General features: G+C 37.3%; 1 protein-coding gene across 1 annotated transcript in view; it reads right to left on the bottom strand.

Annotated features, from left to right (window-relative positions):
* LOC150092814 (uncharacterized) overlaps positions 1-13,893 on the bottom strand; it is a 740,966-nt gene that overhangs the window by 613,635 nt on the left and 113,438 nt on the right. The window contains exon 3 of the mRNA XM_090414287.1: positions 9,455-9,496. Within this exon, the coding sequence (XP_090270413.1) occupies positions 9,455-9,496 (42 nt within the window). The remainder of the gene's footprint in view (positions 1-9,454; positions 9,497-13,893) is intronic.

The following is a 13,893-nucleotide window of genomic DNA, read 5'->3' as shown; positions in this document are numbered from 1 at the left end:
CAAATATAAAAGACCAAAAGCTATTTTAACTTCCTGTAGCAATGCATAATCTCCTGCCCCATCCAGGGCGAGCAAACTGCTCATAAAACTCTACCCTCACTGTAGCCGTAACAGATAGTGGGGATTATGAAAAGCTTCTTGCTTCACCCCTAAAGACATTAATGTCAATTGTCCACTAATGTTCACTTTTCTTCTCATTTGATGGTCACGATTACCATCTTCCTAAATGTCTAAACATTATCTCAAGGTAAAGGGCCATACGTGTAGTAAAATGTCACACACACACAGCACCCATCTTTAGGGAAGACAGAAGCCTTTCACACGTGGAACACTGAAGCAGTTGCCTCACTTACGGTGCCTCTGATAGGCAACCTCGCATATAGCATATATAACTCCGTACTAGTGGCGAGTTTACGCATGAGCTAGATGAGCCACAGCTTAGGGCCTCGCACTTACATGGGATCCCACCTCAGTATGGATAACCTAAAAGTTACAGTAGACGAGCCTCCAAAACAGCCTTAAATCCAGTCCTGCTCTCTACCCATGAATTCAATTAAGTCCAAATGGAAAACTGTTCATAAGAGTACAATGAAATAGATATTAGTAATTTCGATTTTGGGGAAAAGTTGGAGCCCAAAATAACTCGGGGTTGGGGGCAAAGTCCGGCGATACAACACCTTATAACATTACTAAAATTACCACTTGAACAACTAAAATGTGCTTGGGAATATTATTTCTGTTGATTGTATGTTCCCTGTCCGGTTTGTCTGTTTTGTGAGAAGTGATCCCCAGGTTTCTTGGAAGATAAGCCCTATAAGTATATACACTGCTTAGAAAGAAGTTAATGGACACCATAGATCGCTGCGATGATTAGCAATCCTACGGAACATACTTTCCACAAGTATATGACAGCAATCAATTGGAATTTTGGACCATTCTTCCTGTAGGCATGTACCAAGCTCCTGGACTGTTGTTGGGTGGACATCCCTTGACCTCACCTGACACTCCCGTTCATCCCACAGATGTTCAAGGGTTGATATCAGGGCTCTGTGGAGGCCAGTCAAGTGTGGTGATGTTCATGTCCACAAACCATGCAGTTACAGCAGCAGCCTTATAACACATGCATTGCCTTTTTGAAGGAGACAATAGTCAGTTCTGTAGAAACACCACAAAGTAGGAAGAACTGCATTTTCCACATACCTCTCAGAGTTCAATGTTCATGGAACCACAAACAGAGGTCCAAGGCAAACTAGGAAGAACAGGACCAGATCATCACACCAACACCTCCAAATTTCATAGTTAAATGCCAAGGAAATTCAAAAAAGAACAACACAATTTAGTATGGAAAGAAGTATGCTTGGTATCACAAGACTGGATCACAAAAGGAATGTCCTGACAAGAAATCAAACAAAAGTCTCTGACATCATAGCAAGAGTGGAGCATCTTTAGTAGCAATGAGCTGGGCATATTGTTTAATGGATAAAAGTTTACAGGAGTGACATGGAGGAGAGCCATTGACAGACAGCTTTGAAATAATCTTGGATAAACCTTCATCCAGAAGTAGATTAACAATAGCTAATGACAATTATATATATATATATATATATACAGGGTGTTCGGGATAAATTTGACAGTTTCGTAAGGAAAAAGAAAATCTTCTTTGTATCTATTAAATTTAATGAATTGACAAAAAAACATTACAGGCAGAGTTAATTACAATACTATCAACAAGATTTACTCAAAATAACCACCATTAGCATCGATCACAGCTTCAATTCTGCTTCGGAACCTCGAACAAGCTGATGCTACAGTCTCCCTGGGAAGGGCCGCAAAAACTGTTTTAATTTTATCCATTAACTGGGCTTTTGTATTACTGGAAGTGCGATTGGTGTCTTTTTCAACTGCGCCCCATACAAAATAATCCATGGGGTTAAGGTCTGGGGAGTTTGGAGGCCAAACATTTGGACTGGTGAAGTCGTAGAAATTTTCAGACAACCATTTTTGACTTTTCCCAGAGGTGTGGCAAGGGGCCGAATCCTGCTGCCATACATACGGCCTACCATTGGCTACCCTTGTTATCCAGGGCTTGACTACAGTTAGCAACTCCACGAACAAAGCCCGAATTCCAATGCCAGGGTTCTTCAACACCTGTTCCTGCAGATTTGCGAGGAATTCTGCTGTACGAATGCAATCAGATCGTCTGCTAGGGATCTTTCTTCTTGCTACATCCTCGTAGTCACCATTGCAAGTCTCTAGTTCATGCCTGATTGTTTTTACTGTATTCAGGGAGCATTGGGCAGCAGTCGTAATATCCTTATTTTGATGGCGGGCACGAATCATCATGATACAAGTTATTCTCTTCCATGATTCAGGTGGGTTCCAGCTATCCATCCTTTCTGACATCTTGTATATGAATGAAGAAGGGTCCAAACTTTTAAATGAAGAGAAGTGTGTGTTAATACATGTAACTTACGGAAAAATATAATTAATTATAAATATGTCAAATTTATCCCGAACACCCTGTATATTCTATTTTGAGGAAAATGCAAGTGAAAGTTTAGTATGCACAGATTTACTACTCTTTTGCTTTGAGTTCCTCTACAGATGATAGGTTGAATACTCCATTTATGCATACTCTTTATCTCTATATTCATTTCTGCTTTGAAGCTTAGAATAATTGTCTGTGTGTACTGATCCCTGGTTTGGCCATTATAATGTTTATAGCCTCTATCCACTCAGAACAAAGTCTCCTCTCCCTCATCTCTCTACCGTCATTTTTGGGGAGTCTTCCTGGGTCCATTCAACTGCATAGTCAATCCAGTGGAAATGTCTGAAGATAAATGCTTGCAATTCATAAGAGTGGATGTCTTATCAAACGAGTGGTTACATGTGATAAAAAGTAGGACCACCTCATAACATCATGTTGTGCATTTGGGGAATTTTGAGAGTACAGCCTGCCATGTGCTTGTTCCAAAAGGATATACCATCAGTGCAGAACAAGAACACAGTGTGTGCTACTTTGTGCAAATGTACCTGACAATGGTCAATCAAATTTGGGCATTTCTCCAACAAAAGCAGGCTACGCAGAATTATCTGAAAGATGCAAAACCTATCCAACAACTAGCAAATGACTTTAACCAATACTTTGCAGACTCCATCTAAGAACCGCACAGAAATATTCTTCAAATCACAAAACGTGATCCTCCACTTGGACCACAATCAAAACAGACATTATGGTTCCCAAACATAAAAGAAGCAGAACTTCTCTCTCTCTGTAATACATCAAATCAAACCAAACAAAGGCCCAGGAATTGATGGTATAAGACCTAAGGATATCAAGCAACATGCAACTAGCTTAGCCTCCTATCCTACTAAAATTAAAACAGGACAGATATACCAAGTATGCTAAAGACCACCATAATCACACCCATATACAAAAACATGGAAAAAGAAATTTAATCAGCAATTACAGACCATAGCAACATTACCAATTATCAATCAAATAGCAGATCGTACTAAAGAAACGCATAGCATATACAGAGAACTTTCATATTATCCCCAAAACACAATACGGTTTTCAGAAAAATAAGGGAACAACATCTCTCTTGGAAGACTTTATAGACGCAATTAATACCGCCTGAGACAAAAAAAAAATTGCCACGGTAGTCTTTATTGATCTAACTAAAGCATTTGATACACTCACACATCAAACCTTGTTAGAAAAGCTGAGGCATGTTGGAATATATGGGTCTCTGCACAGGTGGTTTACAAACTACCTCCAAAATAGAAAGCATATCACACGCATCGGATCAAACCGAAGCAGAGAGCTACCAGTAACCTGTGGAGTGCAACAGGAAGCTGTACTCTCCCCAACTCTATTCAACATTTATACGCACGATATTAATCAGCTACCTCTCAAAGGTAAGATCTTCCAATACGCAGACGATACAGCTATAATATCCATCCATAATAAAGGAAGCATAGCCCAATATGCAACATGACATAAATCTGCTCAGAGACTGGCTCACCAAAAACTCCATACATGTAAACTCAGATAAGACAAAATTAATGATATTCAGAAATCCACTGACTCAAACAGTATAACAAATATATAACCATCCAACATCCACTCTCCAACATAAAAATCATACAGAACAGTAAAATCACTACAATCACTCAGGTTGAAACAATAAGATACCTTGGAATTTACTTCGATGCAGATATGAACTGGAATAGCCACATAAACCATCTACACAAGAAACTCCGAACAATAAGTGGCAAACTCTACAGGTTAAAAGACATAGTTCCCACATGCCTAAAAACACTAATATAAAAAGCACTATGCCAAAATATACTAAGATATGCTATAACAACATATGCTTTCTGTGCACCCTACAAACTAAATAGATTAATGTCGTTAAAGTACAAAATAATAAAACTGATCTTTTGGGAACAAAGAGACAATAACGACTTTATATTCACTGCAATGTCAGAACACAAAATACTGACAGCAAAACACTTATGTCACTATGCAGCTTTGCTAAAACATTATTTCGATGCCAACTACAGGACAGTCAGAAACATATCATATAACAAGACCTCAGACAACTAATTATATCACATATAAATACAATAATCACTTCGGAAAGGCCACACGAAACTTCTACATCCCAGACATGATAAACAAATTACCTTTTGAATACAGAAACCTTACAAACTACAATAGCCTGAAAAGAGCTCTAAAGACATACTACACCCAAAATACCATACAAACTTAATAAAACACAATATATTCGTTCAAGCTTCCAGTTTGGCGATGCATCAAGACATTCCAAGTTATCATATATATGTGTGTGTGTGTGTGTGTGCGCCATGTGCGAATTTCACAATCAACGGCTGCAATGGAAATCAAACCTTTTAAACATAGGTTTGATTTCGTAAATTCCCAACACAGCAAACAAACTAGTAAATAATATCTAACTGGTGTCATCCTCAGATAAGCTTACAAGTAAGCTTCGAGGATGAAAGCTGAGAAATTACATCTCATCCAAGATTTAAAAATATAAAAATAATTAAAAAAAATAAAAATTGTAAATATATATAGAAAACTCATTGTTAAATGAATAAATGCTGTATTATTATTATTAACCACCTTACCGGCCATTAAAGATCAAATACGCATCCTCAAAAGTCTCGTATCCATTATAAATTTCAATGTAATATCAATGGTATTACAATTTTAATATGCACTTCGCATCCATGGAAATGTGGATGTATATATAAGTCCTGGCCGGTAGCGTGGTTAACATATTATACAAGGGAAAAAAATGAAAAGAAAGAAAAAAAAATCTGTATGAATTTCATTGTTACACAAAAAAAAAAAAAAAAATTAAACCTGTTGTAAATAGGTAATCTTATGTTGTAAATATGTAATCACAATATTAATCATAATTTTAATTTAAAAAAGATTGAATTTTTTTGAAAGAAAAATATGTAATCAAGTAATCAAATGCATGTAACATATGTAATAAAAAAAAAAATTATCCTAAGATCCCATGGAATCACAGACTCACCACAGATCATTATACCTAGCCTTAAACACATTCAAATTCTCTGCATACACCATGCTCTCAGAGAGTAAATTCCAAACATTCACTACTCTCCATGCAGAAAACCAGCATTTCACTCCCTTGTTCATACCATCCTTATAAACAGCTTCTAGGGGATGACCTCTCTTGTTCTCCCAAAAACTTCCACCATTTTATGAAAAACCTCTTCAACGTTAATCCTATAACAATCCCTTACCAACTTGTATGTCTCTTATTATATCACCACTAGACTGCAAGTTGCATCATCTCAAACTTTCTTCATAATCGACATTCCAAAGATCAGAAACTATTTTCATCAATCGCCTCTGGACCCTCTGCAACATCTCTTCATCCTTTTGAAAACCAGGTGATGAAATTTGCATATTACTCCATATATGGCCTAATGAGAACCTTATACAATGGAACCAGAATCTCCTTACGTCTACAAGTAAGTGTCCTCTGCATCATTGCCAGAATTCGTTGTGTTGTCCTCACAATTTTGGCAATGTATCCTCTGATAATTTTAAATCCTTATCCACCATCACTTCAAGATTTCTTATTTTCTCCACTTCCAAAAATATATCTCCACCAAGTGTAAATTCTACATTCCATCTTTGTTTTCCAAATTTTAAAACCTTACACTTTGCAACATGTACTTACATGCCCACTCCTGTGCTCATTCGCTCAGTCTATTCAAATCTTTTTGTAAGGCCACAACATCTGCTCTACTCCTCATAGTTCATCCCAACTTTGTATTATCCCTATTCAAATCTTCTCCAATATCATTAACATACAGATTAAACAGCGAGTCCCAAAACAGACACCTCAGATCTAAGGACTGAGGAGAGTCTAATGACCAATCCTATCCACTCTAGTTTGACTATCAACTAATCATATAGTAATATGTCAAAAGCCTTTGCAAAGTCTAATTGTTGACCTCCTTTTAGCAAATCTGTGCTGTCCATCAAAGATAATAGTTGTCAATCTGATTCTGAATCCTGATTCTCACCAGCCTTTCCAACACTTTAAACACAACACCTGACACACAGATTGGCCTATAATTTGATGCTTGAATTCTTTCACCTCCTTTATGAATGGTACAATCTTGCCTTCCTTCGGAACTTGATCCAATGTAAGACTCATATTAAAGAAATATGTCGAGGAAGATGTCAACTCCCTAGCACATTCCATCAAAATATGCAGTGATATATTATCAAGTCCCACAGCCTTATTAATATCCAGTTGACTTAATTCCCCATACACCTCTTCCTCACTCACAGTCAGTTTCACTTCCTCATCATCCACTGCTCTCAAACTCTCCATGATGTCACATTCACAAGGATGAAAGACGACCTTTATTAACTGCTTATTAAATATCTCAACTATATCCTCTGCAGCAGTTGTCCTTATACTGTTTTCTCCAATCAGTGTCATCCTACCATAATGATTCTTATTTTTGTTGGCTACATGTCAAAAGAACTCCCTATGATTTTTTTTTATTTCATTAGCTAACTGCTGCTCATACCGAACTTTTGCTACTCTTACCAACCGAGTCATCCTCCTCCTCCTTGCCTATTCTTTGTATTCCTCATGGAGTTGATTATTACTCTTTTATGTTGCTTCCATAATGCCTTTTTTCTCTATATTGCATACTTATTGTTATATGTAATCTCTACATTCATCCATTTCACACCTACCTTATTTGACCTTCTGACCTTTGGAATACATTTAGACATTTCTTCAGATAGTTCTTGAATATCATCCAAGCAGTGTTGAACTCATTTTCACCCAACTCCTCATTCCATACTACAGCTTCAAGCTGGAAGGAGGTGTGTGCGAAGTGTGACCTGAACGAGGAATTGATGAATGCAAATATGAAATTGATGACAGAAAGTGTTAGTAGTGAGATTGTCATGGGGAAAATGGGTGCATGTTTGAAAGAGAAGGCTGGTGAGAAAGAGAGGCCAAAAAATGTTAAAAAATCAGTAAAAAAGAAAAAGAGTGATTTGAAAACCATAACGGATCTTAAAAGGGACGAAAGTGAGGTGAGAGTGGCAGAAGGAAACGAAATTGAGAGAACGAATGAAACTAGAAATGGCGTGACGCAGAAATCGAAAGTGAAAAAAATTGAAAGAATGGATGATAGTGAAAAAAAATGAACGATAGCGAAGGTTTGACACATGTTGGACTGAAAGAACAGAAACAAAGAAAGATGAATGAGTGTGAAAATGGGAAGAATGATAGCGAAAGTTGGACGCATGTTGGACTGAAAGTACGGAAACAAAGAAGGATGAATAAGAGTGAAAGTGAGAAGAGGGGGTCGAGAGTTAGAAAGTTAGAAAGATTGAATGATAGAGAGAATGTGTCACGAGATTCGGAAGTTGAATTGGATTGGATGAGGCAAGAAATGAAATGGATGCGGAATGAAATTAAGAAAATTCAGGTAAAAACTATTAAAATAAATAATGATGGAATGAAAGTTAATGAAAGATGAGTGAGTGGCGTTGTATGGAGACTCCATTATTAAAGGTGTGCTGGAGGATAAAATGCACAGGGTATGTTTTCCAGGTGCTAAAATGAGTAGAGTGATTGAGGCATTGGATATGAGGCAGGAGCGAGAAGAGTTAATAGTATTAATAGGTACAATTGATTTGATAGAAAACAATGAGTATGTCAGAATAGATATCAGGAGGCTGCTTAGAAGGATAAAAGAGAATAGTGTGACAGGAAGGGTAGTTAGCATGTTGCCTAGGTATGACTGTGGTGAAATGAGGCGGAGAGCAAGGATTATGAATGATATGCTGGCTGAAATGTGTGAGATGGGAGTACAGTTTGTTAATGTGTGGAATGAGTTTCAGGGACGAAATGAGCTGTATGGGAGCGATGGACTGCATTTGAGTGGTTATGGTGTGAGTTGCTTGGAGAGACTGCTGCTGGAAGGTAGAGAGAAAATGTGGAAGTGAATAGAGAGAATGAATCAGCTCAAGTGGGAAGTGATGTGGAAGCGTGGGAGAGTAAGACAGGAGAGATTGAAGAGATGGTTATGAATGGGGAAGTGAGTGGTATGAGTATAGAAAATACGAGAATGGGTATGCAAGAGGAGCAGGGAAATGGGGAGGCTCAGGGTGGACAGGGGTACACAACATGAGAAAGGTGGATGCTCCAAGAGGAGGTGATAGGCAGGAAAGGAATGGGATGACCAGAGATCAAGAGGAAACAGTTGGAATTGAAAAGGGTTTTAAAATGAAGACTTGAATAGATTGAGTGATTGGGCACGGAAATGGGGATGTGAGTTCAATGTTGCAAAATGTAAGGTTTTAAAATATGGAAAACAAAGATGGGATGAAGAATTTATGCTTGGTGAGAATATATTGTTGGAGGTAGAGGAAATAAGAGATATGGGGGTAATAGTGGATAAGGATCTAAAATTTAGGGGACACATTTCCAATCACTATTTCCAACTTGCATTGCATCTTTACCTTTTATGGACAAAACTTTTTTTCTGTCATCAAAGCACTCCACCTTTCTTTTTACCCTTTCTATCTTCATGAAGTATGCGCTGATATTGTATTTATTCCAACATTAATGTTTAACAGCAGTATTAGCATATATTATATGTAATGCACATGGGGATTTCAAAGAATTTTTGTTAAAAAAAACTTTTTTTGGTTTGATGCAACTCCCAGCAAAAAGTACACATCTTACAAGCAAATATATGAAACATATCTTTATAATCATAACTTTAATTTAGCAGATAAGTAAGAGAAACTTAAAAGATAGTATCAAATACCTCATAAGTATTTGATAAGTAAATCCAGTCATTAAACTTTTTTTTTTAAGTATTTAAAATATTAACCTAAACTTACCTTTTTGGATTCCATGCTGATATCTGGAATTCTGCTTGACTCCTAACAAAATAAAAACATGGTGAAAGAATTACATTGTCAAAGAATATCCATCAATGATTTATATAGCATGCATTTATAAAATCCTAACTTATCACAGATGCCATTCTACACTATGCAAATCTGTCTTGCAAATGCATTTTCATCAATTAATTGTGTACATATGTTCTCAGTTTGCCTGTTTTTTGAAGAAGAAAAAAACCTGAGTATCCAGGAGAAAAAAAAAAAAAAAAAAATCCTGCTATCTCCATAAACTGTGAGGGGGGGAGACTGCTGGTGAATGTATCTGCCAGTATGGGTGGGTTTTCTGTGAACAGAGAAAACCAAAGATCCATCAAGCTGGCGGGTGATTAAAGTGTCTAGGAAGGGGAGGGTGTTGTTCTCCTCTTTTTCTAAGGTGAACTGGACTCTGGGGTGTTGGTCGTTTAAGTGTGTTAGGAAGGAATGGAGATACATTGGAGATGGCAGATACATTCGCCAGCAGTCCCACCCCCCCCCTCACAACAATATGGGGTTATAAAAACACTATATAACAGGGCAAAATTAATCTGCTCAGATGACAAGGCCCTAACTACTGAACTAAACCACATCCTCAACACTTTCTTAGCCAATGGCTATAACCCCAAAAAAATCCAAAAAATACTAAAACCAGTAAACCACAACCCCCCCTCCCCCCCTCCACAATAAAGATTACACCAAGTCTATCACCATCCCCTACATCCAGGGCACCTCTGAGAAAATAACCAATATCCTCAAAAAATATAACCTTACTTCCTGTTACAGACCATATAAAAAGTTGGCATCCCTTATCCGCTCTACCAAAGACCAACCACTTCCCCTAGACCTACCTGGTGTATACCAAGTCCCTTGCAGCTGCAAATTGTCCTACTTTGGCTAAACAGGCAGAACAACAAATATCAGGATTTCAGAACACCAAGACTACATCCGGTTTCACCAGTACAGCCGCTCTGGGCTGGCAGACCATGCCTTAGATACCCACCATAAAATTCATTGGAAGAAAACAAAAATAATTCATCGCAGCAAGTTTAAATACAAAAGATTATTCAAAGAATCTTCAGCAGCTCTAAAAAACGTTCCTAACCTCAACAAATTTGGGAGACTTACATTATGAGAACTTCAGCCCAACTGCCAAGACTACCAAATTAGCCCACAAGAGGGCCCCATTAGGACTTTAGGAACAATATTAGTGTCTTGCTTTCTTACTCATTTGCTTTGTGTTAGTGCCTGCATGCACATACCATATCTTTATGTTCCTGAAGATGGCAATGTGACGCTGCCGAAATATAGAAGTTATTCATTAAAGTTACCTTTAATTAATATACTTTATATGCGTCGTTAATTCCGTAAACTAATTACCAGTTATGTCTGACCAACGTATAAGCCTTGCTACTAGAATGGAAATACCCCTTTTTAACAGGACTGAATTCAAACAGAAATTTTAATAATAAGCACCATTTGAACCATGTTAAATCAAAATATACAATGTAAAAATAGAATTGCTTTTGTTTTCTAAATCATGTTATTTTAAATTGTGTAAAAAAAAAAATGCCATGTAAAAAGAGAATTAGCTGTGTGTGTATATATATATATATATGTATATATATATATATATATATATATATATATATATATTCGATTGGAGGTAAAAGAAAAAGTTAATTATCATTATTTTATTATTATTGTTATTATTATTCAGGCCTCCATGGAGTCAAGAGACTCATCGCGGGAGGTCCTTCTTAGGAAACACAAAGTTTATCATACCAGTCCTTGAACTCATTGACCGTTCTTGCTCTAACCACTCTCTCCATTGAAATATAAAAGAGAAAACCTGGTTATACAATACTTCATCCAGAACTGATGGCAATATAGTAAATGAAACTAAATCTGATATAAAGTTAACTACTTACTAACTGTACAATGGAAGAAATAATATTACAAGAAATCCATCACGCAATACACCCAAAGTAAATGAGGAAAAATTCCCTGGAGAAGATGGAATAAGTATATAACTTATTAAATATGCAGGCGTCCTATTCATCAAGCAAATTTTAAATTTTAACAATATTTGGCAGCAAGGGAAAATACCAGAAAGTTGGAATAAGGCCAATATCATTCCAATATATAAAAAAGGCGATAAGTGCAACTATGAAAATGATTGAAGCCTAAGTCTAAAACTATTGAAGTTTTTATTATTATTATTTATTTATTTATTATTATTTTGTGACACCTCCAAGGAGTCCAAAGACTCATCGCAGGAGGGCACCTACTCTACAAATCTCTGGCTCCACCACTTAATTCACTAACTACACCAACCACTATTACCATCATCATCATCACCTACACCAACGTGTCGGTGTAGATGATGCTATAGTTGGGCAATGTCATCAATAGTGGGCTTAACTACTTGTCATGGGTAAATAGGAATGCCATGATGGGCGGCTAACTCCACGTTTCTAGGAGGAGCCACTATGGGATCATCCACTTAATGCCGGACCCGTCCTTCAGACAGGATTTTTAAAATTGACCAGCTCATCAATAGAAATGCGAATCATGTTTACTCCTGCCAATTACTCGCATTCTTGATTAATATTTACTTAAACATTCCCGACAATGGGCAGACACCAGACCAGTACCTAGGTAGTCTGCAGATGATTTGGTGCCCACATGTCATACCTGAATGTATGTTCCTTACACTTTACATTCTTTAAATTTAGTCATAAATGATGTGGCTAAAAGTAATTTAGAAACAGTTTTATCTTTTAGCAAAATCCAGCAGTTTCATAATTTTTGTACATCAACAGATAGATGGCACATTTTAAAAAAAAATTACCAAATTTAACAGTCCGATGAGAGAGAGAGAGAGAGAGAGAGAGAGAGAGAGAGAGAGAGAGAGAGATAGAGATTTTGGATACATGATTATAAACGTATTTGTAATTATAAGCAAGAAAAAAAAACAATTTTGAATATGAAATTCAAGATGAACTTGTAAATGTTCCAGTAAAAAACAATATGATTATTATTAGAGGTCTCTTATAATAATAATATTATTATTATAAGAGACCTCTAAAGAGTCAGGAACTCATTGAGGGAGGCCATACTATTCGCACCAGCAGTTATACCTGTTCTTGAATTCATTCATGCTACCTGCACACATAATATCCAACGGCAATTCAGTCCAATCATGCACCACTCTTTCAGAGAAAAATCTAGCCCTCACCCCCTTCTGGACAGCATTCATTCTCAACTTCCAGGGATGACCTAGCATCCTTTCCCCACCCTCCATAAAATGAAAAATTCACCTACTGAAATTCTGTATAATCCTTTCAGAAATTTGTAAGTCGCAATCGTTTCACTCCTCTTTCTCCTGTTTGTTAGTCTGCAGCCTAAAACAATTCTCAATCTGTCTTCATAATCAGTATTCCATAATCCTGATATCATTTTTGACACTCCACTCTCTCTCTCTCTCTCTCCACTGTATCAGAATTGCCACGGAAACCAGGAGACCAGACTTGCATGCAATAGTCCAAGTGAGGTCTTATTACTTCTGGCCTGACTAACATTTAGAGGTTATAGAAAGAAAACAACTGTGTCACTTTTCAAGATAATCTCCTCTTACTTCAATGCACTTTTCACATCTTTGAATTAACATTTCTATGCCTTGAAAAAATAGTCTGTATTTTTGTCTGTGAAATGGCCTAAAATTGCATCTTTCACCTTACTGTCATCTGCAAATTTTCTTCCTCAAAGGTCTTTCTTCAGTTTTGAGAAGAGGTAGTAATAACTGGGTGCTAGATCTGGGCTGTAGGGTGGGTGTTCAATCTCCTGAAAGACACAGTCCTTCACTGCAAGCTTTGCAACAATAGTGCCGTATGGACTCTTCCCTGTGCAGCAGTTTGTGCAGGAGTGAAGCATAATATCCTGCATTCACAGTGATATTTTTTTCCTTGAAGTCAATCAAGAGAATTCCCAGGCAATTCCAAAAGATTGTTGCCATGATCTTCTTGGTGGACTGTGTCACCTTGGATTTTCTCACGAGTGCTTTGCCTGGTTTGCACCACTCCATGAATCCCCTTTTGAAAAGAGGATCATAATAAAGGACCATGGTTTCATCCCAAGTGACAATAGATTCCAGCACTTCTCTCTGATTCCCTCGGCAAAGCTCTAAAAACTTGCTAGAACAGGTCACACAATGCTCCTTCTGAATTGAAGAGAGAAGTCGGGACACCCACCTTGCAGTGACCTTCGTCATGTGAAGCTTCTCGTGAATGTTGCGAAAGATGGTTGTTATAGAAAGCCCCAACTTTGCTGAGATTTCTTTGAGCTTCAGCCAGCTGTAATTGAGCAGTTCTTCTTCTACAAGAAAGACATTTTCCTCAGTC

The sequence above is a fragment of the Typopeltis vanoorti genome, chromosome 25 (genome assembly GCF_054136105.1).
Source record: "Typopeltis vanoorti isolate ZY-2024b chromosome 25, IOZ_Tvanoo_1.0, whole genome shotgun sequence".
NCBI classification, from domain to species: domain Eukaryota; kingdom Metazoa; phylum Arthropoda; class Arachnida; order Uropygi; family Thelyphonidae; genus Typopeltis; species Typopeltis vanoorti.
Note: the sequence above shows the minus strand (reverse complement) of the source record. Positions and strands in the feature narration are given on the sequence as shown.